This window comes from Thalassophryne amazonica, chromosome 19, assembly GCF_902500255.1.
Source record: "Thalassophryne amazonica chromosome 19, fThaAma1.1, whole genome shotgun sequence".
In the NCBI taxonomy this organism is placed as follows: domain Eukaryota; kingdom Metazoa; phylum Chordata; class Actinopteri; order Batrachoidiformes; family Batrachoididae; genus Thalassophryne; species Thalassophryne amazonica.
In genome coordinates, this window is record NC_047121.1 from 72,745,872 (window position 1) to 72,772,063 (window position 26,192).

The 26,192-nt window shown below is 40.1% G+C and overlaps 1 protein-coding gene and 1 long non-coding RNA gene across 3 annotated transcripts in view; one reads left to right on the plus strand and one right to left on the minus strand.

The window, feature by feature from the left end:
• Nucleotides 1-26,192, plus strand: part of si:ch211-15d5.11 (nuclear receptor coactivator 7) — a 32,112-nt gene that overhangs the window by 3,046 nt on the left and 2,874 nt on the right. For both annotated transcript variants that reach the window (XM_034159680.1, XM_034159681.1), the window contains exons 2-13: nt 32-216; nt 3,103-3,257; nt 5,617-5,717; nt 6,384-6,482; nt 7,880-7,969; nt 13,468-13,629; nt 17,392-17,523; nt 17,880-18,064; nt 18,155-18,504; nt 18,584-18,737; nt 25,428-25,605; nt 25,696-25,809. In XM_034159680.1, the coding sequence (XP_034015571.1) occupies nt 125-216; nt 3,103-3,257; nt 5,617-5,717; nt 6,384-6,482; nt 7,880-7,969; nt 13,468-13,629; nt 17,392-17,523; nt 17,880-18,064; nt 18,155-18,504; nt 18,584-18,737; nt 25,428-25,605; nt 25,696-25,809 (1,812 nt within the window). In that variant the 5' untranslated portion in view covers nt 32-124. The remainder of the gene's footprint in view (nt 1-31; nt 217-3,102; nt 3,258-5,616; nt 5,718-6,383; nt 6,483-7,879; nt 7,970-13,467; nt 13,630-17,391; nt 17,524-17,879; nt 18,065-18,154; nt 18,505-18,583; nt 18,738-25,427; nt 25,606-25,695; nt 25,810-26,192) is intronic.
• Nucleotides 49-4,798, minus strand: LOC117500899. Its single transcript, XR_004557883.1, has 3 exons — nt 4,703-4,798; nt 3,110-3,333; nt 49-223 (listed from the first exon to the last, which is right to left on the minus strand). It is a non-coding gene; the product is annotated as an uncharacterized LOC117500899 (long non-coding RNA).

A 26,192-nucleotide genomic window follows, 5' to 3' on the forward strand; every position in this document is an offset into this window, starting at 1 on the left:
ATTTTCTGTGAAACTGGGCTTTGCTCTGCAGTCATGAGGAATAAAAGGAGGAGGAAGGATGCCAGTTGAGCTCTTCACCTCTCTGCGACTGCCACTTGAGCCGGCTTGAGACTAAAGACAGGCAATGGCTCAGTCTGTGAGGAGACCAGAGAATTTAGGTGGTATGGACAACAAGGCCACGAACAGGACCGGCTACTTTGGCAACGTCAGGACCAGGTCAGACCTCTAAAAACATGTCCATCATCATGAACAAGTTTGGGCACCCATGGGGGTTTTACACATTTTAATTGTTTCTATGATAGCAAGTTAAAAAACAAAAAGTCACATAAAAGACAGAGAGAAAACAAGCCTTGATCAAGAGTAAAACAATGTGTCACTGTATGATGAATCTGTTTAGAGAGAAGTCCGGTGGTCAAGCGGGTGCTTGTTTCTAGATCAGAAGGTTCCTAGTTCAAGAACACCGCTACTCATTCTCCATATAATGTAGAGTTGCATCATGAAGGGCACCCGGTGTAAAACATGTCAAATCAACATGTGAGGGAAGCCACCAAGACACCTATGACATGCCTGAACACAAACTGAGTGACTGTGCAAGAAGTACATTCATGAGGGAAGCCACCAAGACAACCCGTATTGGCTTCTGTGGCTGTGATTGGAGAAACTGAGTGCCTGGGCAAAAAGTAGACAAATGAGGGAAGCTACCAAATTTTATATATATATATAGATATAGATAGCCCGTGGATCACCACAGGCTATCTCTCTCTCTCTCTCTCTACATATATATATATATAGATATATAGATATATATATATATATATATATAGATAGATAGATAGATAGATAGCCTGTGGTGATTGGGTAGTGTTTATAAAATAGGCAGGTGACAGTTTTCACGCGTGCTAATAAATTTTGTAGTTTCTATAATGATTTTAACTGAAGTGCAGGAAATTAAAATGAGAAAGTTTTGTGACTAATTGTGTTTATTATTTGTCAAATTTAGTTGATGTCACGTTTGACAACTGGCAAAGTTGAGGTATTTCCTTTGTTCAGGGCTTGCCTGGTTACCAGGGACTGATTAATGGTGATAACATCCATTGTTCACCGTTGTTACATAATATCCAAAATTTCTCAAAAATATTAGTCCTATCAGGTTTCCGTTTTTGCGGTGTTCATTCTTGACCCAAAATACATAAACAAACCAAACAGCAAATGTCAGCTCTCCCCAGTTTGTCCGTGATGGAAGTTACACACACCCACACATGTACACAGAGGCCACTTGGCTTTTAATAAATCATTGATTTACCGTCCCCTGCTGGAATGCTGTGTGAGTCCACAATTTAATTATCAACATCCATTGTTCGCTATTGTTACATAATATCGCTAATTTCTCCAAAAATATTAGTCCTATCAGGTTTCTGTTGTCACGGAGTTCATCCTTGACCCAAAATATATAAGCATACCAAACGGCAAATGTCAGCTCTCCCCAGTTTCTCTGTGATCATAGACATACACACGTGTACACAGAGGCCACTTGACTTTTAATATGTAGATAAAGAGCGAGAGATTTCTTTTCATTGTGAGTTTAAAGTGCATTATTATTTGAATTTTTAAATATTGTTTTTTTTTAAATAATGTCACAAAATTTTTTGTGTAAAATGTAATGGTGACCAAACGCAGAGGAAAAAAAATTAGGAAAGGCATTTAAAAAAAAGTCAACAATGAGGTCTGAGGCAAACTAAAATCAGACTCTGACTTATTTCTCCCATCTCTCAGTTTTGTCTCTAGTACAGCAAGATACACAAAATGTTTTGTCTCTTGAACTTTAAAAGCGCTAACTTTGAGCAGTAAATTTTTCCACTTGGAGGTTTTTTCATACCGCTGTGGTTAAGAAATGCAAATCTCCATCAGACACCCTGTGTGCACCGTGTGAAAGTGTCAAAGTGAATTTACTCTTCAACACACACTATGCAAAACTCACTTCCTCTGTAAATGACTGATATCACACTATGAGTGCTGGTCTGTGCGGAACTTTGTGTTTCCTGTTGCCCTAACTGTAACAAAGTCCTCTGAAAATAGTATTGTATGTGTTATTTGTGCAATGCCTGTCGGTCCTCGGCAGGATGTCAGAGGACGTCTTGTTATGATTCTGGTTCAGATAAAACCTGTTTCACTGGAGCATCTTAAACATTTTGTGCCCTACGTCAGCCTTAATAATAACAACAAGTTTTTAGATAATGTTCGTAATTGTGGTAAAATCTCAGATTTTGTGGAAATGTGTTTGTGTTCATGGTTATTGGCTTTACACTACAGAGCAGTCTCCCCCCACAGGGACTTTGAAAAGGATCTGCATGCTGGAATCCTCCAAACTGTCAAATCAAATTCCTTCACATTTGTCAAAATTAATTCCTTAAGGGTGGTTTTGGGGTCAGCCCTCACTGACACGCCAAGTTTGGTAGAAATCGGCATCAGTAAGGACCTGGGAGGAGTCGGCCAACATGATTGACTTTTGGCAAATTTTGACCTTACTGGGCCCATTCAAGAACCCACCTTCCTATGTGAAAAGCTTGGAGCAAATCAAAGTGAAAAACTTAAATTTTGCACTTTACCCCAGTGGTCTTGGCTACAATGATTGACCTTTTGCAAATCTAACATGAGCAATTCCATAATCCGCCTAAATATATGTGTGCCATGTTTAAGCCAAAATCTAAATTTTGACCATTGACTCCATTGACCTTGACCTTTACCAAAATATCATCCACATATTGTTTGGTTTAAATTAGCCAAAGGCCCTGAGTGCAAACAGACAAACATTTCAGAATGTTGTGATTTTGTCCTGTTTTCTCTTGTTTATTGGTTTTTAAGTGGTTGTTAAACGGGAAATTTTACAGAAATACAATACAAAGTCTTTCAGTTCATTGTAAATTCTTTAAGCAACAATTTAAATCTAAGATATGTAATTGGATTTTTTTTACACACTTATAATAATGCAAAATGTTTGGTACATGTGCCAGATTTTAAATGGATTTATTTATTAATTTTATTTACCGAACCTAAAATCTGACAAGTAAACGTTGCCTGTTTCTTTTGGCTGACATGTTTCAGGCTGAACGCCAACCTTCCTGCTGGTGTCTCTCAGACTCCACAGTCCACTAAGGGGGACCAGGACATGCAAGACCAAAACCAACCCACTGTGGGCCGGCCCCTCAGCCACACCCCCCACATCAGAAACCCCAGGCTACGCCAGTACTACCTACAAGGTACTCAGGCAGTTTTGATGCTGTTTGTAGTAATCCAAAGCCATATAGTTTAGATGTACACATCATAGTGGTTACACTGAGTCTGCTAGTGTCTGTGTGTCTGTGAATGAATGTATGTTAATGCAGAGGAGGGAATTTTATTGGTAGCAAAACCAACACAATCGACATCCATGCACGTTGTTAGCTTACATGAAGGCGTGCACCACTCCAGCGGGTGGAAGACACATCTATGGGATATTACTTAGACTAAACATTTGTTTTTTTCAATTGATCTAGTGCATCAAAGTTTACTAGATTTTTATCAGTTTGTCCTCATTACATGTCCTTTTAGACTGAAGTTCTACATGATGTTATCATTTATTGATTTTTGAGTTATTGTCTACACAAGCTAACTAGGATGGACTTACTAAGTCACTCACCCACTCATCTACATTTTTGCTGTACGAGAGATTTACCCTGTTACCAGCACAGGAAAACAGACTAGTATTTCTATATAGATAAGGTATTTGATATCCCTCATTAATTTGTGAGTAAAGATCAAATTTGACATTTTCAAATTTTTATTAAAAAAAAGTTGCAGGCATTTCTCTATGTTGTTGAATAAAGTATATATATTTTTTTAAAGTAGGTCTTTTCATATTTAATAAAGTCTGAATAATTTTTGGGTTTGAAACCAATCAAAGATGATAATGAATGAAAAATAAATTGATCAACATAATATACTTGAAAAACCATGGGACAGTTCATTCAAGGAAATGTATTACTTTTTGTAAAGTAAATCTCACATAAAATATTTATTTTGTGCAGTTTTTAAATACTTGGCACACTTCATTGTAAATTATATGACATTTACATTCTCTTTATTGTTTTTGCAAAACTGCTGCTCCATAATTTCTTTTTCTCGTCATGCCAATGATTTTTACCCAGTGCTGTATACTTAGATGGCGCATAAAATCACTCAAATGTTTTATTTATTGAAGATTAACACTTTATCATGCATTAGTTGATATGCAAAGGTTAAATTTGCAATATCACTGCTTTATATTTTTTTAAGTGAAGCCTAAGATATCTATATCATAATAATGCATGATGACATGGTGACTTGTGGATATACTGTATTAGTGTGTGATATTTTCTCATGCATCTTCTGATATGTGTGTCATACCAGAATATTTAACAATGACTTGTTAAATATTCTGGTGTGATTTCTACAGTGATGCTAATATTCATTTGTTTTTGTCCTTGTGATTCAAAAACTGTCACAGAATGTAAATTGTTTGGTACCTTGTGCCCTAGACACAAAACATGTTTGAATCATTTTGTTCGATCTTAACATTGTCCTTGACTTTTAAAAACTGTAAAATGTGAATATTCGGAGCCCAAAATAAGCTACAGCTCTCAAAGAAAACACAAAACATCCTGCGATATGTTTGTCTTCCATAAACGTGATTGCAGAAAACCCCTGGTGGGTCACAAAGGTACAGCCTATGGGTTCTGGCCCCCTGGTGGGCTGTGAAGGTACCGCAGGTGAGCCATGAGAGGACAACCAAAAAAATCTTTAAGTTTCAATTTTGTAATAAAGCTTAAAATGACAAAAAAAATTATAATTTTTAAAAATGAAATCATAAATATTAAAACAAAGCCATGGGAGTAAAATGATGTGTTATTGGACCCATTTTAACATACCGTATTTTCCCAGCGTATAAGTCGCACCGGACTTTAAGTCAAGTTTTTTCTGTACTATGATTGCTTTAATTTGTGATTTTTGTGCATTATTGTAGTTTATTTTGCTTAATACTTCCAATTTTTGGGAAAGGTCTATATCAATAGTCATTATAATTGCTATTATTAAAAACAAACGTGAATTTTTGGTATATAAGTTGCACCAGAGGGCCCCCCAAGTGGAAAATACGGTAATATATTTATGGAAATGGCGCTGTGCCCTGACAAGCTTAAATTTGGGAACAGATGCTCTATAACTGGATATTTTTGGTTATATATTGTCTCCAGTTGTCTATTAACTCCACCCTCTCTCTCTAAACTGGCCTGATTTCATCATCGCTGGACTCCAGCTCAGCTCACTTTGTGATTTTGTTGACTTATTGAAAGTTTAGATCTTTAGAGATTTATGTCAGATCCAGTTCTCGCTCTTAGTTTTCCCATTTTCTCATTTGTAAGAGTTGATGTAGCATTGCATCCTCACGTGTCTGCTGTTTTAAATGTTTTGTTGTAAAACATAATGCAAATTAACCCTCTCAGGCTCAAATAAATTTTTAGTAACAGGAAAAATCAGATATTTAGCTGTTGCAAATCTGCAGCTCCTGCCTTGAGAGGGTTAATCATCTTTTGTTTCTTACAGAAACATCAGAGGATGTGAACGCTGCAGTTAAAGGAGAGAAAACGGGCAAACTGAGAGAGCAAATGGGCAAACTGTCAGCTGATGAGACGGGCAGCATCAAGGTTGGTTTTTTGTTTGTTTTTAGCTGGAATTCCTTTGACCCTGTGCAGTGAGAAACAGGTGAGCGAGAAACTGGGAAGTTGCACATAGACAGATTTGGATTTATAGCTAATCAGGTTCATGTTTATGGACATGAGTTTGATCTAAAAAAAAAAAGTGTCCAAGGTTCAAAGTCGAGCAGCGTGTGAGGGTCGGTGCCATCACAGTCGTTCTCTGACGCAATACGAAAACTAACTTAGTTTCAGAGTCTCTTCAACAAATACAGCAGGAGGAACGGATGTCCTGAATTCAGACAAAAGGTATTTGGTCAGATAGGATTTTATTTATGTTGTGTGTGGATATATATATATATATATATATATATAAAATTAGCAGGTTGCACATTCACTGGATGGTGGACGGGTTGATACCCGACTGTTGCTGTTGTACTCACATTTTGAGAACTGTCTGTAAAAGCAATGACTTGTTGTTAACACTAATACTTATAGTCTCTGAGAATGCAGGCACTGTGTATTAAAATGGTTAATGTGATATGTTTTATTAAACACTTTGACTCAGAAATACAAATCTACACCACATGTACATACTCACTGAAGAAGAGTCAGGTTACGGTTATGTAAAACTGGGTTTCATTCTACCTGTTAAAAGTAACCATCCATCTGCTGCAGCCAGGTGAACTGTGGGCACCCCATTGGTTTTTACCCGAGGCCAAAATATGGCCATCGGGTATTGCGAAGGCCTTGCATCCATCCGTCCTTCCGTCTCTGGTCAGTATAACTCCATTCCTATTATTGTCATTGTCTTTAAATTCACAGGGAGCATTGGACAAGTTCCTTGGACAAGTTCAAAGATGGCTAACCGTGACCTATTTTAAGAGGTCAAAAGGTCACAATCTGTTTCCTATTTTTATGCTCATATAGACAAGGGTATTTTAGCATTGTGCTATATTTTTGACTTGCAGGGGTTGACAGCACTGGGGTATTTGCTTGATGGATCACGCCCAGAGAAACACGCCACATGGCCAAAATGCTGTAGCTGACATTCCGTCACAATGCAAGTGATACTTCTCAAAGTATTCCAAAGTAACGGCTTGTTTTCCACAAAGTCATTCCAGCAGTGAAGATGGGAAGCAACAGGACCCTAAAGAATTGGACATTCGTTATCCTGCAATGATACCAAAATTGCCAAACATCTCTATCCAGTAACCACATGATTCCGTAAGCTTTTTTAAGGCATCCCTCAACTTCAAAGGCCGAGAAACCAGAGACATGAATGTCACCGACCGAACGGTCCCACCTAAAAATCAGTCCCCCTTGCCTTCACTGTGCATGCGTCATTTCAGAACGTCAGCAGCAGTTCGCAGATTATCGACTTGTTTCTTCTTAAAACTGCACTCCAGTCATCATCTGTCTCAGTGACAGATATCTGAAGCTTTTGTACAACAATCTTTTCCACATAAATTCAGCATTATTTCATAATAAAAGACAGGGGAGCGCAACAGCAGCACGTCTGAGTCTGACTCTCTGAGTCTGACTCTCTACACCCAAAGCGATCAAAGGGAATAATGTGATTATTAACCATCAGATGAGAAAGTAAAACCTCTTAAGGCAGTTTTAAGCAGAAACGGGGCGATAATCAGTGAATCGCTGCTGACGCTCCGAAATGTGCGCAGTGAAGGCAGGGGGAGACAGACTTTTAGGGGGGACCCTTTAGTCTACGACACCGGCCTTGGCTGGGGAAGCAGCCTGCATTGGACTGGGTTTCACTTCAACTCCATTATGGTGATGTACAAGGCAACATTTTAAGAATCTACAAGTGAATAAACTCTTGTGGCAGTTTGTAGCTTCAAGATTTAAGAACTGCACATGACTGAGTTCAGAGGGGGGAAAAAAAATCATATTTAAAGCACTCATGCAAATGTGCATGCAAATACAAAGCCACACATACACACACAGCTTTTCTTTGGTCGTGTTGTCTGTCAGGCAACATTTACCATTCGCAGTGTAAAGTCTTCAGGTGGACAAGTTTGAGGCTGTTCTTACAGGTGAACATCTTGTGGTGAAAATGTTTCATTACATCATTCCAGCTACTTAATCACATAAAGTCTGGTCTGCATTATTGTTTATGTCTTTAAAAATGATGTTCTTTTGTTTTGCACCCCAAGGCTGTTCCCGTGGACACGGTGTTCACTGTCTCATCTCATTTTGACAACGCCGTGGCGCCCTCAGCAGACAAAAGCAGGATGGACGAAGAGGTAAGAGCACTTTGAAATTTCACCGTCATATCTGTTCCCACTGTTGACAGTTGGCTTGAGCTTCAGCGTAGGACTTGAGATGCAAAACAAGACCTTTCCCCTTCCCGCCACGTGACGTCAGCTGGAAACATTTACAGCCAGGTCCCCAAGTATTTGGACAGTGACCGTTTTTGCCCACTCGACGACACACCCGCCGAGGATCAAACTCTGGTTATTGGCGACTCTGTTTTGCGAAATGTGAAGTTAGCGACACCAGCAACCATAGTCAATTGTCTTCCGGGGGCCAGAGCAGGCGACATTGAAGGAAATTTGAAACTGCTGGCTAAGGCTAAGCGTAAATTTGGTAAGATTGTAATTCACGTCGGCAGTAATGACACCCGGTTACGCCAATCGGAGGTCACTAAAATTAACATTAAATCGGTGTGTAACTTTGCAAAAACAATGTCGGACTCTGTAGTTTTCTCTGGGCCCCTCCCCAATCAGACCGGGAGTGACATGTTTAGCCGCATGTTCTCCTTGAATTGCTGGCTGTCTGAGTGGTGTCCAAAAAATGAGGTGGGCTTCATAGATAATTGGCAAAGCTTCTGGGGAAAACCTGGTCTTGTTAGGAGAGACGGCATCCATCCCACTTTGGATGGAGCAGCTCTCATTTCTAGAAATCTGGCCAATTTTCTTAAATCCTCCAAACCGTGACTATCCAGGGTTGGGACCAGGAAGCAGAGTTGTAGTCTTACACACCTCTCTGCAGCTTCTCTCCCCCTGCCATCCCCTCATTACCCCATCCCCGTAGAGACGGTGCCTGCTCCCAGACTACCAATAACCAGCAAAAATCTATTTAAGCATAAAAATTCAAAAAGAAAAAATACTATAGCACCTTCAACTGCACCACAGACTAAAACAGTTAAATGTGGTCTATTAAACATTAGGTCTCTCTCTTCTAAGTCCCTGTTGGTAAATGATATAATAATTGATCAACATATTGATTTATTCTGCCTTACAGAAACCTGGTTACAGCAGGATGAATATGTTAGTTTAAATGAGTCAACACCCCCGAGTCACACTAACTGTCAGAATGCTCGTAGCACGGGCCGGGGTGGAGGATTAGCAGCAATCTTCCATTCCAGCTTATTAATTAATCAAAAACCCAGACAGAGCTTTAATTCATTTGAAAGCTTGACTCTTAGTCTTGTCCATCCAAATTGGAAGTCCCAAAAACCAGTTTTATTTGTTATTATCTATCGTCCACCTGGTCATTACTGTGAGTTTCTCTGTGAATTTTCAGACCTTTTGTCTGACTTAGTGCTTAGCTCAGATAAGATAATTATAGTGGGTGATTTTAACATCCACACAGATGCTGAGAATGACAGCCTCAACACTGCATTTAATCTATTATTAGACTCTATTGGCTTTGCTCAAAATGTAAACGAGTCCACCCACCACTTTAATCATATCTTAGATCTTGTTCTGACTTATGGTATGGAAATAGAAGACTTAACAGTATTCCCTGAAAACTCCCTTCTGTCTGATCATTTCTTAATAACATTTACATTTACTCTGATGGACTACCCAGCAGTGGGGAATAAGTTTCATTACACTAGAAGTCTTTCAGAAAGCGCTGTAACTAGGTTTAAGGATATGATTCCTTCTTTATGTTCTCTAATGCCATATACCAACACAGTGCAGAGTAGCTACCTAAACTCTGTAAGTGAGATAGAGTATCTCGTCAATAGTTTTACATCCTCACTGAAGACAACTTTGGATGCTGTAGCTCCTCTAAAAAAGAGAGCTTTAAATCAGAAGTGCCTGACTCCGTGGTATAACTCACAAACTCGTAGCTTAAAGCAGATAACCCGTAAGTTGGAGAGGAAATGGCGTCTCACTAACTTAGAAGATCTTCACTTAGCCTGGAAAAAGAGTCTGTTGCTCTATAAAAAAGCCCTCCGTAAAGCTAGGACATCTTTCTACTCATCACTAATTGAAGAAAATAAGAACAACCCCAGGTTTCTTTTCAGCACTGTAGCCAGGCTGACAAAGAGTCAGAGCTCTATTGAGCTGAGTATTCCATTAACTTTAACTAGTAATGACTTCATGACTTTCTTTGCTAACAAAATTTTAACTATTAGAGAAAAAATTACTCATAACCATCCCAAAGACGTATCGTTATCTTTGGCTGCTTTCAGTGATGCCGGTATTTGGTTAGACTCTTTCTCTCCGATTGTTCTGTCTGAGTTATTTTCATTAGTTACTTCATCCAAACCATCAACATGTTTATTAGACCCCATTCCTACCAGGCTGCTCAAGGAAGCCCTACCATTATTTAATGCTTCGATCTTAAATATGATCAATCTATCTTTGTTAGTTGGCTATGTACCACAGGCTTTTAAGGTGGCAGTAATTAAACCATTACTTAAAAAGCCATCACTTGACCCAGCTATCTTAGCTAATTATAGGCCAATCTCCAACCTTCCTTTTCTCTCAAAAATTCTTGAAAGGGTAGTTGTAAAACAGCTAACTGATCATCTGCAGAGGAATGGTCTATTTGAAGAGTTTCAGTCAGGTTTTAGAATTCATCATAGTACAGAAACAGCATTAGTGAAGGTTACAAATGATCTTCTTATGGCCTCGGACAGTGGACTCATCTCTGTGCTTGTTCTGTTAGACCTCAGTGCTGCTTTTGATACTGTTGACCATAAAATTTTATTACAGAGATTAGAGCATGCCATAGGTATTAAAGGCACTGCGCTGCGGTGGTTTGAATCATATTTGTCTAATAGATTACAATTTGTTCATGTAAATGGGGAATCTTCTTCACAAACTAAAGTTAATTATGGAGTTCCACAAGGTTCTGTGCTAGGACCAATTTTATTCACTTTATACATGCTTCCCTTAGGCAGTATTATTAGACGGTATTGCTTAAATTTTCATTGTTACGCAGATGATACCCAGCTTTATCTATCCATGAAGCCAGAGGACACACACCAATTAGCTAAACTGCAGGATTGTCTTACAGACATAAAGACATGGATGACCTCTAATTTCCTGCTTTTAAACTCAGATAAAACTGAAGTTATTGTACTTGGCCCCACAAATCTTAGAAACATGGTGTCTAACCAGATCCTTACTGTGGATGGCATTACCCTGACCTCTAGTAATACTGTGAGAAATCTTGGAGTCATTTTTGATCAGGATATGTCATTCAAAGCGCATATTAAACAAATATGTAGGACTGCTTTTTTGCATTTACGCAATATCTCTAAAATCAGAAAGGTCTTGTCTCAGAGTGATGCTGAAAAAGTAATTCATGCATTTATTTCCTCTAGGTTGGACTATTGTAATTCATTATTATCAGGTTGTCCTAAAAGTTCCCTAAAAAGCCTTCAGTTAATTCAAAATGCTGCAGCTAGAGTACTGACGGGGACTAGAAGGAGAGAGCATATCTCACCCATATTGGCCTCTCTTCATTGGCTTCCTGTTAATTCTAGAATAGAATTTAAAATTCTTCTTCTTACTTATAAGGTTTTGAATAATCAGGTCCCATCTTATCTTAGGGACCTCGTAGTACCATATCACCCCAATAGAGCGCTTCGCTCTGAGACTGCAGGCTTACTTGTAGTTCCTAGGGTTTGTAAGAGTAGAATGGGAGGCAGAGCCTTCAGCTTTCAGGCTCCTCTCCTGTGGAACCAGCTCCCAATTCAGATCAGGGAGACAGACACCCTCTCTACTTTTAAGATTAGGCTTAAAACTCTCCTTTTTGCTAAAGCTTATAGTTAGGGCTGGATCAGGTGACCCTGAACCATCCCTTAGTTATGCTGCTATAGACGTAGACTGCTGGGGGGTTCCCATGATGCACTGTTTCTTTCTCTTTTTGCTCTGTATGCACCACTCTGCATTTAATCATTAGTGATCGATCTCTGCTCCCCTCCACAGCATGTCTTTTTCCTGGTTCTCTCCCTCAGCCCCAACCAGTCCCAGCAGAAGACTGCCCCTCCCTGAGCCTGGTTCTGCTGGAGGTTTCTTCCTGTTAAAAGGGAGTTTTTCCTTCCCACTGTAGCCAAGTGCTTGCTCACAGGGGGTCGTTTTGACCGTTGGGGTTTTACATAATTATTGTATGGCCTTGCCTTACAATATAAAGTGCCTTGGGGCAACTGTTTGTTGTGATTTGGCGCTATATAAAAAAATTGATTGATTGATTGATTGATTGATTGATGCAATTTTTGTAATTTTACCTCTGTAAACCGCCACAATGGAGTTACAATGAAATACATAAAATGTACTTGAAGTGAAGTATTACATTAACCAATTAGGAATTTCAGCCATTCCCTAATAAATAATGGACAGTGCATTAATATAAGAATTATTGTGAATAGAAATCATCACATTTTCAGCCAGTTTTCTTTACACTCCTTGGGGGGTGATTACATGTCTTAGACCTCATTTTCATCATCATTAATAAATACAAACATTATGGTACTTTATGATACAGGACTATGGAAAATTCAGAAATTTTGAATTGTAATTCTGCATCCTGTTTGCTACCTCAGTTCAAAAAGTCAACTTCAGATTTCAGATCTGAATTTTGCACAGCCCTGGTATGGTAAATCTGTCTAGAGGCAGCATTCAAACCATGACCATGACCATGCAAGAAGATGACTGTTGAGGGAAGCCACCAAAACCCCCATTACCATTCTATGGGAGTCATAGGCATTTGTGGTTGTGACTGGAGAAACTGTGCATCATGCAGCTTTTGTCTGTTGTATTATCACAACATCTTAGTGAAGTGGCACAGAGGAGGAGTTTTAGACAAGAAAACTGATCAAATCTGGGCTTGAACCTTCTGGCAAACTTTAGCTGAAATTTCACATCTTTAACAAAAAATTTTCTGTTCCACTCCACTATGAGGTTGTGTAACTGGTAATGGAACATGGAAAATTGCACTGAATACACTTCTTCTAATGACACCTACAGATGTTTGCTGCTCCTTAAGAATGGTCACACGTCTTGGTGGCTTCCCTCACTAGTCAGCATCTTGCAAGGTTACTCTTTTTTTGAGAACTCCCTGTTCCAGACAGATTTTAAGTACCATGCTGTTTGTATTTCTGTACGGAATTCCAAGACATATTCATTGACTTTGAAATGTTCATGTATCCATCCCCTGACTTGTTTAAAGAAAACCAGCTGTAAAAGTGATCATTTATATTTAGAACAATACGTGGCTTTCAGCTCCAGCTTTCACACCAATACAACACTTATGAGCAAACACAAACTGATAATATATGTGATTTATTCTTTGGTGTGGCTAATGAGAATAATTTATGTTTCCAAAAATATGTACGCATCCAATCCCACATTTACAACCCTGATCAAGCTGAGGTATGACTACAAACAAAGAGAAGAGGGTAAATGCAGGTCTGTTAGAGGTCAAAAGAGGAACAGCTCTTAACCTCAGTTTCATCTCCTCAAACATAACCGTTACTCTTCTCATGGCTTCCTTTCTAAAGCAGGTGGTTGTTCCGGAAGGAAAAAACATTTCTTTGCCAGAACTCGACTCTGAAGTTAAAGTGAAGCCGCCGCCCGGCTTGGAGACTGAACCCGGTTCTTCTGGTCCGCTCTCCGTTCAGCCTCAGTCGCCCTCACCTGAAGCAGAATACGACAAACTACTGGTAAGAAGACAAAACTATAATAACCATTTTTTATCTAGTGAGATTGAGAAAAGAAGGTACTCGTTTGTAATTTTGGATTAAATAGTACCAGTATGTGGATTTTGAATGAAACAGGTCAGTGCAACTTCAATGTGCGTGCAACAAACAGCAAGTGGACATGTGAGCATAATATGGAGGGAAATAAATAAAATGCAGTCATCAAATCACTGTGTAAAGTGAATATAAGTTATATGAACTAATCTCATGGGGCATGCAGCCAGGACACTCTGAGTGCCGTCCCAAACCCGGATAAATGAGTAGGGTTGTGTCAGGAAGGGCATCCGACGTAAAGCAAGCCAAAACAAATATGCAGAGTACAAACTGATTTTCCATAATGGATTGGTCGAGGCCGGGTTAACAATGACCGCCACTGGTGCCGTTTCCCAACAGGGTGCAGGAGAAAATTGGGCTACTGCTGGGCAAAGACAAACAAGAGGAGTGTGCTACTAGATCTGGATTAGTAGCAGAATATAAAAGCTTTTTCCTTGCCACATGCTCCACCCCTCCACTAAGGTTCATGATAATTGGTCTCTATATTGAGTTTTCCCGACGACCAAGAAACCTGAGTGAATTCTTTACGTCTTTAAGTTGTCACGAGTGACTGTGAAAAGCCACGAAGGGCTTTTTGTAGCTATTTTAGTGTAGGATCATTTGTAATTTTGTGCTTTTTTGGGGGGAGGGGGGTAAAAACAAAAACTCAGTTGATTTTGAAAGAAGATATCATAAGCTTTAAAAAATTAGGGTGCCATTTTTTCTTCACATTCCAAGATGGCATCCAAAATGGCCTCTGTTTAGCAATAATGCAATATCTTTGCTAATACACAAGATATAATTACAAACAAAGTATCTAAATATAGGTTTTCTGACACAAGGAAACCAATGGAATCAATAAATTACATAATTAACCTCCTAGGGCCTGGCATTATGGGGTTAAAATTGTCTCATTAATATTTGTAAATGCACGCAGGGTGATCTACAAATAATCATTGATTTGCAAATGTGTTCAGATATCCACAAATGCAAATTTCATATTTGTAACTTGTAAATTGGTCTTTGCAAATAATGTTGTATTTGCAAATATAAAACTTAATTTGTAAAAAAAAAAAAAAAATTACATTTGTAAAACTGGAAATTGTATTTGTGAATTGAGTTTCAGCATTTGTGGATCACCAATTACACGCATTCATCGCTTTCCTCTGTGACGTAATTTTGAGACATTCTTTTCGCGAAATCCACACAGATCCACAAACAAATGCCTACTGATTCACAAATACACACTCACGCACACTGGATATCCACTAGATGGCAGTGTGGTTCCATTCATTGATGTGGCTGAAAGTATATGCTCCCGGATGAGAGAAGGCTGACATTTCATAATAAATCATTTCACATTACCGTAATGGAGGTGTCTGATGGATGGGTATGTATGTGGTGATATTGTCTGCAAGGTCAATTATTTTTTAAAATTATGATGTGTCCACGGATTTCATCATGGGGAGGGGGGCGGGGGTGTTAGTGTTGTACTCTTTAACGCAGTGGTTCAAATAAGCGTATTAAACAGCATTGCGCCTGTGCATGCTCCATGACACAGACATGCTGCAAAATTCTTTTTTTAAAAACTTGAAAGTTCTAAAAGTTTGCGATGTCCACATGTTACATTTAGCTAAGCTTCGCACAGGAACCACACAGTGTCACCGCAGCAACCAACCAGTCCCACTTTATGACAACTGTCACAACAGCCAGGCTTTCAATGGCATTTATTCTCCTCGAAACTCTGCAGATCCGAGGAAACTGATTTGTATCTGTAACACAGATCAGTGTCCGCGGACTTATAAAACTTGCATGATGTAGTAAAAAAAAAAGAACGCTTTACGATAAGCATTTTAAAAACTCAGTAACGATCACAATTAAAGAGTACAACACTAACACCCCCGCCCCCCTCCCCATGATGAAATCTGTGGACACATCATAATTTTAAAAAATAATTGACCTTCCAGACAATATCACCACATACATACCCATCCATCAGACACCTCCATTACGGTAATGTGAAATGATTTATTCTGAAATGTCGGTCTTCTCTCATCCGGGAGCATATAGTTTCAGTTTGCCACATCAATGAATGGAACCACACTGCCATCTAGTGGCTATCCAGTGTGCGTGAGTGTGTATTTGTGAATCAGTAGGCATTTATTTGTGGATCTGTGTGGATTTCGTGAAAAGAATGTCTCAAAATTACGTCACAGAGGAAAGCGATGAATGCGTGTAATTGGTGATCCACAAATGCTGAAACTCAATTCACAAATACAATTTCCAGTTTTACAAATGTAATTTTTTTTTTTACAAATTATGTTTTATATTTGCAAATACAACATTATTTGCAAAGACCAATTTACAAGTTACAAATATGAAATTTGCATTTGTGGATATCTGAACACATTTGCAAATCAATGATTATTTGTAGATCACCCTGCGTGCATTTACAAATATTAATGAGACAATTTTAACCCCATATGGCATCCACATATGTGGACATGACATTTTTGGTTGTCTAGACCATAATACTAAGTTTTGTTTCATGAGAACCTCTGGGTCTTAGGAGGTTAACAGGCTATAAAAGGGTTGAGTTCTTCTAAAAACTGTTGAGGGTTCTAAAAACATTCTGGACTCACACGCCATTCTAACTCATTTTAGAAACTTTGCATAATTTATTACCACCCTTGAAAAATGACAACTACATTTTTTATAAACGGTACCCAATCTAGAGCCCGTGGATCCCCACAAGCAACACGCTAGTAGTTTGTATAATTTGTTTGTTTGCTGCTCAGCTGACAAATAAAGCAAAGTCTGAAATCCATAGTTTTTGACTTCTTGTTCGATGAAAGACTCTGCCATGTTGGTTAATATACAGTGAGACAGATAAGTATTTGATCCACTGTCAATTTTGCAAGTTTTCCCACCTACAAAGAATGGAGAGGTCTGTGAGAGACAGAATCAAAAAAAAAAAAAAAATCACATTGTATGATTTTTAAATAATTAAATTGCATTTTATTCCACACAAAAATGGCACCCTGTTTTTTTTTTTTTTTTTAATGTTTAAATCATATTCCAACAGAATCAGGTGAGATTTTGCTTTTACCAAAAAAACAAAACAAAACAAAAAAACAAATGACCCTACACTATTTTCGGGTATTTCTTGATTAAATTAGAAATTGATTGATGAAAATATATAAATAAAGCAGCTTTTCGGGTCTGTTGGTATTATTTGCATCTCTACTGCAAAGTCCAGGTTTGAGAACAGTCATCATGTCTCACATGTTTTAGTGTACGCAGTCTCTAGTTAAACGGGTTTTGTCACTGCATCATGAAGCAGTTATTAGCTGTAAAGCTGCCATATGAATCAGAGAGGCTTTTAATAAAGGGTCATTTTGAACAGAACTTGCTACTATGGTAATAATTAGGAAACACAGAACAACCATAATAACGGAGTGCATTCTGTTTAGAAAGCCTGAACAAAAAAACAAAAATGTCTGTATACGTGGAGACTTTGAAAGAGATGGATCACCATGTTGATTTGGTGCCTATCAGGGGTTTTGATCTGATCAGGCTACAATTCTGTTAAAAATTTCCTTCAAATATTTAGGAATTCAGTTAGAAAATGTTGTTACATTTTTCTAAGTTGTAAAGCAGATTTTATTGGTCATGCTTATGTGTGTGTGGAAGGACGTGGAGGCGGTACCAATGCCTGATGGACAGCTCTGCTTATTGGCCCTACCACCAGAGTGTTGTGAGGGGGAGGGGCCCGAGGTCACACCCTACCTCAAACTGTTTTGCCGCTACATCACTGACCGCAAGGTGAGAGTGACTGGTTCCACTAACCACCTCTCAAATTACTTTTAGGACTTCAGTTTATTATAATCAGGCTTTTAGTGCAGCAGATAACAGAATATTTACAGGGGAATCTTTCAAATGGTGAAAGAAGCACCAAATTCAGCACAAATACTCCTTCGACATTACTCTATTGAAAAAACCGACTGGCCACTTGAATTTTCAATAGACTTCCAGGTATTGCTTTAAAAAGGAATAGTTTGGACCATGTATCATCACACCATGACTTCCCCTCAAAAAATGTAATTAGTTTTCCAGTAATGGTGCAAACACTAACTATGTGGCTAGAAGGTGAATCTTGTCAAATGCACTTTCTGTGGCAGGGTGTGGTTTCGGGCATTCTGCTGGTAACACCCAACAAGATCTTCTTTGACCCGTGTAAGACCCACTCTCTGGTGAAGGAGCACGGGTGTGAGGAGTACCTCCTGTCGTGCTCCATGGACAATCTGACCTCCGTCTCCTTCTTCTCTGACCTCACACATGTTCATTTCAACCCCTCCCAGCAGAGGTGAGCATTGATTTCCAGCTCCTAAACATACAACAACATACGTGAAAACGCAGTGAATGCATCTTCTATTGTGCTATTTTTTTTTTCCAGGAGAAGAGGTAAGAAAATCCTCCAGAAATTTAAAGCCACAAAAACCAGAGTGTCAAATTTTCTACCCCTCAGCGCAGAGACGGTCACCACTCTGGACTCTGGAGCTCGGGCACATTTGTGCACCAGTCCGGCTCTGAGTCAGACTGAGGAGATTTCTGTGGATGAGGAGGCAGAGGGCAGAGACATGGCGGAGGCTGAGAGGGAGCTGGAAGCTGCGGGAGCCCTGGGAGTTTCTGTCCTGAGCAGTGCTGCCACCTTCTGTTGTGGAGGCCAAGAGGCAGGCAGTAAAGTGAAGACGGAGCTGCTGCACCACAGTGAGCCAACAGAGAAGCTTTCTGTGAAGACTGCAGGTAAAGATATGGCGTATGTTCATCTGCTGATCTCATTTGATATACACGACAACCAAACCGTGTTGTTTATTTATCTCAGTGCCGCAAAGGTCACCAGCAAGCAGTCCTGGGGGCCTGATGTTTGTGCGACTGCGGGTTCAGTTGAAAAAGGGAGTCGCCGGCCTTCACCAGGGGTCAGCCAAAACCAAATCATTACCCAAGAAGGACACATGGCTCGCTCTCTCGCAAGAGAGGTACAGAGATGTAATTGCACAGAAAATATCACACCTTCAAAGACTGACAGAAATTTTAAAGGGGTCACATTTTCCAACATTCTGTGTGACTCTGCATGCAGAAATTGCTCAGCTCTCAAATCTGTGACAAATGTCACAGAAGTCCATCTCTGCAGCCTTGTTTGCAGTGTGAGCATAATTTGAGAAAATATAATATGAAGAAATCTGATTTATTATTTATTTAATTTTTTTTGGTATTTGTTAATTCAAATAATTTGATAATATGTACTAGGTCTATTAGATAAGAAACCGACACTTTTTTTTTAACTATATGGATTTGAATGACGTGCGATTACACCAATCATGCTTGAACCCTCGTGCGCATGCGTGAGTTTTTTCACGCGTGTTGGTGACGTCATTTCCCTGTGGGCAGGCCTTGAGTGAGATGTGGTCCCACCCTCTCGGCTGAATTCCTTTGTTTCACACACTGCTCGAGACGACGCGCGTTGCTTTATCAAAATTTTTTCTGGACCTGTGTGGAATATCCAAGTGGACACTATTCGAGAAATTAAGCTGGTTTTCGGTGAAAAGTTTAACGGCTGATGAGAGATTATGGGGTGTTTCTGTCGCTGTAAGGACTTCCCACGGAGCGGGACGTCGTGCAGCGCTTCCAGGCGACGTCGTCGGCCTGTTTCGACCTGAAAACATCCTATTTTAAGGCTTAATTCACCCAGGACGTCGTGAGAGAACAGAGAAGATTCAGAAGAGGCCGGCATGAGGACTTTATGCGGACATTCCACTGTTTAAGGACATTTTGTAATAAAAGATGTGCGCGGAAACGACTCGGCGAATCTGTGTGCGCCCCGACAGGAAAAACACCTCCGTGTTGAAAACCATTTGTAAAATTCAGGCGGCTTTTGATGGCTTTCAACAAGTGAGTAACTGAGAAATTGTTTAACAGCTTGGGCATGTTCCAACTTGCCCGTTAAGGTTTCCAACGGAGGTGTTTTTCCTGTCGCGACCCCCCGCGGTCGGGTCCGGCCCGACATGCGACTCTGCCCGCACGTTCTTTCATTACAAAATGTCCGTTAACAATGGAATGTCCGAATAAACTCCTCATGCCGATTTCTTCTGAAAGTTCTCTGTTCTCTGACGACTTCCTGGGTCAACAGAGCCTGAAATGTGGAAGTTTTCAACTTGAAATGGCGAGACGCTGCCGCCTCGAAGCGCAGATCGCCGTCAGGCGCCGTGGGCCGTCCTTATAGCGACACTACCAGACCAAAAGCTCTCATCAGCCGTTAAAATTTTTACCGAAAACCAGCTGAATTTATCGAATGGTGTCCACTCAGTTGTGCCTTACAGTTTTGAAAAAATTTTGATCAAACAAAGCAGCAGTCTCTGAGTCATTCCTAATCAATGAAAAAAATCGACGAGAGGGTGGGCTCACTCAAAGACTGCCCACAGGGGAATGACGTAACCGACAGGCGTGAAAAAACTCTTGCATGCCCACGAGGGTTCAAGCATGTCTGATGTAATCACACGTGATTCAAATCCATATGGTTTTTGAAAAAAATAATAAGGTCGGATACTTTTCTAACAGACCTCGTATATGTCGCAGACATGAATGAGCAAAGCTCTGCAGCATCTCATCATGTCATTTAGGGCCTTCAGACTTTTTTTGAGTTAATGCTTCAGGGGAGCATTAGCATGGCTAAAACCTTTCAGCTTTTGGGGGGCTCCGCTCCCCCAGACCTCCCACCTTTTTAAACTTTTAAGATCCACCCCCAGAACACCCTAATTACAGCCCTCTTAACTTAAATTTGTGGGGCCTTGTACTTGGCCCCACAAATCTTAGAAACATGGTGTCTAACCAGATCCTTACTCTGGATGGCATTACCCTGACCTCTAGTAATACTGTGAGAAATCTTGGAGTCATTTTTGATCAGGATATGTCATTCAAAGCGCATATTAAACAAATATGTAGGACTGCTTTTTTGCATTTACGCAATTAAAATCAGAAAGGTCTTGTCTCAGAGTGATGCTGAAAAACTAATTCATGCATTTATTTCCTCTAGGCTGGACTATTGTAATTCATTATTATCAGGTTGTCCTAAAAGTTCCCTAAAAAGCCTTCAGTTAATTCAAAATGCTGCAGCTAGAGTACTGACGGGGACTAGAAGGAGAGAGCATATCTCACCCATATTGGCCTCTCTTCATTGGCTTCCTGTTAATTCTAGAATAGAATTTAAAATTCTTCTTCTTACTTATAAGGTTTTGAATAATCAGGTCCCATCTTATCTTAGGGACCTCGTAGTACCATATCACCCCAATAGAGCGCTTCGCTCTGAGACTGCAGGCTTACTTGTAGTTCCTAGGGTTTGTAAGAGTAGAATGGGAGGCAGAGCCTTCAGCTTTCAGGCTCCTCTCCTGTGGAACCAGCTCCCAATTCAGATCAGGGAGACAGACACCCTCTCTACTTTTAAGATTAGGCTTAAAACTTTCCTTTTTGCTAAAGCTTATAGTTAGGGCTGGATCAGGTGACCCTGAACCATCCCTTAGTTATGCTGCTATAGACGTAGACTGCTGGGGGGTTCCCATGATGCACTGTTTCTTTCTCTTTTTGCTCTGTATGCACCACTCTGCATTTAATCATTAGTGATCGATCTCTGCTCCCCTCCACAGCATGTCTTTTTCCTGGTTCTCTCCCTCAGCCCCAACCAGTCCCAGCAGAAGACTGCCCCTCCCTGAGCCTGGTTCTGCTGGAGGTTTCTTCCTGTTAAAAGGGAGTTTTTCCTTCCCACTGTAGCCAAGTGCTTGCTCACAGGGGGTCGTTTTGACCGTTGGGGTTTTACATAATTATTGTATGGCCTTGCCTTACAATATAAAGCGCCTTGGGGCAACTGTTTGTTGTGATTTGGCGCTATATAAAAAAAATGATTGAATTGATTGATTAACCCCGTGCCACTTTAAGCATTTTCTAAATGTAGATGTAAATTATTATTCAAAGTTTTCAGCTAGTTGACAGTAGGGCTGTACAATATGGCCAAATTATTGTATCTCAATATTGTCATATCAATATGACATGATTATGATTTCACACAAATTGGAGCAACAGTAAAAATTAAACATTCTTAAACCAAACAGTAATAATTCCACACTCATTTTGCACTCATCATAAGGTTAAGATACTGTGCCCTCCAAAATTATTGGAACACTTGGAATTTCACACATTTTAATTTGTTTATGCCATTTTAAATACAAGAAATACAAAAAAATAAAGAATAAAAATTTCTAAAATTATCGTCCTCAAACTCAAACTGAAAGCAAATCTCTAAAACTTGATAAAACCTGTAAATAATCAGTTTTATTGCCAGTTTTCTTTAGACAAGTCAGGGGATGGAAACATGAACATTTCCAAGTCACTGAATATGTCTTGGACTTTATTTTCATCAATTATGAAGAAATACAAAAGTTTCTCTAAAACATCAAAACATCAAATCTAGGCTTTCATCTCAGATATATTTTCTGGCAAATTGTAGCTGAATGATCGGGTCTTATTTTTAAGAAAATCCTCCTCTACACCACTTCATCAGGAAGCTGGATTTTATATTTTTAATTAATTTATATTAATTTGTAGAGATTTGCTTTCAGTTTGAGTTTAAGGAAGATAACAGATTTATTTATCTAAAGTTGTCACTGGTGTGTCACTCAGACAGCAAAATTAAGAGGTTATTTAATCAACAGCTGCCTGCTCATCTAAAAATCACTGGAAAAACACATATATATAAGGTGACCCAAATTAAAGGAGAAATGGTGCTTTTGAAAAACTGGACCTCATTTCTGGCATAAAATACAATCGTTTACTCACCAATATAACTTTGATGTCATTATTAGTCCATGGTTCAAACGACGTGTTCAGTTCAAATCTGAGGCAAACATTTTTCGTCTAAGGTGGATTATAACTTTTTGTGGTACACAGCACCAACTACTAGTAGTCAATATGACACTGATTTCAAAATGCAGCTCTTTTCAACCAGACGTGCGGTGCCATGACATGTCACTCATCTGTGTCCAGTCAGATTTCAGGGGAGTCCAGTGCAACCCTGGTCTCCGCGCTAGCTCCACCCATGCCAGGAAATGTTCAACATTTGACATTTCCTGTTTCACTGTGGACTAAAAATTTGGCACTTCCTGTTTCAGTGTGAAATTGCCACTGAGTTCCCTCAAGATTCCATGAGATCTCGTCTGTCAATCCAGGAAGTGTCGATCCAGGACGTGTTTGACATTTGACATTTCCTGTTTCACTGTGGACTCAAAATTTGGCACTTCCTGTTTGGGACTACCTGTACCATAGAGCTAGCTTTGCGCCGCTGCACAGCACTTCACTTGTATCTTTAAAAAAATAAAATGTGTAAACATTGAAGGGGGAACACACTTTTTCACAGCATAGTATTCACACCCATAACTCAAAGACAACAGGTCAGATTGACTGTGACTACAAATTTTTACAATATATTGTATTACCTTGACAAGCGCTTTACAGTGATGCCTCACATTCACCCACTGAACATATTAAATTAAAGAACTTGCCCAAGTGATTTTGCTGTCTGATGGGGATTTGAATCGTTGATCCTCTGGTAACAAACCACTTGAACCACTTGCCTCCCTGGAGTTTAGAGCATTTAACCACTTTCCTGCTTTTTTTTTTTTTTTTTGCTCATGAAATAATAAAATAACTCGCTGTATTAATAAACACTTCAGTTGAATTTTGAAGTTGATTTGCATATTGGCATGTTTGCATTTTGTTCTGTTTCCAATTTTCGTCACTGTTAAACTTATAAAAGTTTGACTTTAGTTTGACTAAAAGTCTGACTCTGGAACCCTCACCATCCTCCTCCTCCTCGACCTCAGTGCTGCCTTTGATACAGTCAACCACTCCATTCTCTTCAACCGTCTGAAATCCATTGGCATCACTGACACCGACCTCTCCTGGTTCAACTCATACCTCTCTTGACAGATCCCACTACATCGCCATAAACCACCAAAAATCCTCTACCGCCCCTGTCCTATATGGAGTTCCACAAGGTTCAGTTCTTGGCCCTGTTCTCTTCATCCTCTACATGCTCCCACTTGGCCACATCATCCGCCACCTTGGACTCAACTTCCACTGTTACGCCGATGACACTCAAGTTTACATAAACACCAAAACCATCACTCCTGCTGTCCTTTCCACCCTCACCAACTGCATCACTGACATTAAAACCTGGATGAGCCAAAACGTCCTCAAACTCAACAGCAATAAAATAGAAATCATCATCTTCAGCCCAAAATCCATCCTCCACACCTCCCAGAATTTCTCACTCTCCATCGATGGTCACTCTGTTTCCCCCTCCCCCTTGGTCAGAAACCTTGGAATTTACATGGACTCTGCACTCTCATTCAAGTCACACATCACCCACATCACCAAAACATCTTTTTTCCACCTCCGCAACATAGCAAGCCTTCGACCCACCCTTTCGCCCTCAGCTGCTGAAACACTAATTCATGCTTTTATCACCTCCAGACTCGACTACTGCAATAGCATCCTGTATGGCCTCCCCTCAAATGTTCTTCAAAAACTGCAGTATGTCCAAAACTCTGCTGCCTGGCTGATTACCCGCTCCCCCTCCAGGGAACACATCACCCCTATCCTTCGTCAACTCCACTGGCTTCCCATAAAACAGCGTATACATTTCAAGATTCTCCTCATCACTTACAAAGCCCTAAATAACCTCGCCCCCCCATATCTCACCGATCTCCTACACCGCCACTCTCCTTCTCCTCGTCTACGCTCCTCGGATGCCAACCTCCTCACCCCCACCATTAAGACCAAGTCTAACACGCTGGGTGACAGAGCCTTCTCCATCGCCGCCCCCACCCTCTGGAACTCCCTTCCCCTGGCCATCCGGGAGTCTGACTCACTGCCATCCTTCAAATGCCATCTTAAGACCCACCTTTTCCAGACCACGTATAACACCTAAGGCTTGCTTCTCCAGTTCCATCAACCACCACCATCTCCTCCCTCCAGATCTGTTGTTGTTGTTGCCCTCATTGTGCCTTCATTGTACTGTTGTTTCTCCCTACCTCTGTCCTGCCTATCCTTATACTGTGTGTTTATACTGTCAACAGGTTTTTCACGTGTAAAGTGTCTTTGAGTGTCATGAAAAGTGCTATATAAAACTTATGTTTTATTATTATTATAAAACAAGAAAGATAGCATAAATGTTCAGTTTAATATTAACAGTCTCTGTCTCACTGTGTTTCTTCACTCAATAACCATAAACTTAAGGTTATTTTTATTCTTATGTGTGTAGAAATACAACAAAATCAAATTTGAAAATAAATTAAGAGGGCGAACAGTACAGATTTAAAAATAAAATCATTCCAGTGTCACGAGGCTACTCTGTGTGATCACCAACCAAATGAAAGTGTTTCACCTGTTGGCTATTTAAAGCCCCGCCCACTCTTTCTTCTGTTTGAACTGAGGATGGCTCCCAGGTGAAAGGTGTTTGTTTTACACTTGATCAGGTGGCTTTATTTAAACTCTCTTGTGTGTTTGTTGAAGTTTCTTCTTTAGAAAAGCTTTGCGACTGTTGCACATTTTAGTTACGTTACAGAGCTTCACATTGTGCACATGGTTGTGACTCATTTGTTGTTTTGTGGCTTCTTTAGCTCTGACGAGCTATACGCTTACCTGAAACGCTGCCGTCCACATTTGTGTATATTTGGAGGAGAGGAGCAGGGAGCCGCAGACCGTGATGAAGAGGAGTTTGTACTGATCGATGACCAAGAGGAGGAAGAGGAAGGAGAGCTGTTCCTCAGGCACCGCGGCACAGGGGATGACTGGGAGGTGTGTGTGTTCTAGTTTTACCCAAGTGAGCCAAAACGAAGGAAAATGGAAAGCTGTGAATGTCTTTTTTTTTTTTTTTTTTTTTTGTAGATGGTTTTGATGGAGGGAAGCGGAAACAAGCTGACCCTGACAGACCGGGTCCCTGAAGGATTTGGTCACATAGCTGAGCACAGCAACATCTTGGAAGCGTCACATATTCAAGAGGTGAGTGACTAATTTACCAGTTTTCTGGGTTCATGGTTACAAAGTGTTAATCTCCACTTGAGCCTGGGAGATGGTCATATTCCAAAGTAGTGACAAACACTGTGGTGAACAGAACAGTACCTCACTCACTCATCTTCAGCTAAGGGTCACGGGGGTGGGGTGCTGAAGCCTATCTCAGCAGTCATAGGGCATGCGGCGGGGTACACCCTGAACAAGAGAACAGTACCATACCACAACTGCAGTATGTAAGTATGCATTTGGTTCCAAAATGGAATGTTCCCAGTTAAAGACTACTTGAAATGTACGGTAATGTGGTGTTGCCTCAGGAAGGGCATCTGGCAAAAAAGTGCCAAATCAAGTGCATCCATATCTGACCTGCTGCA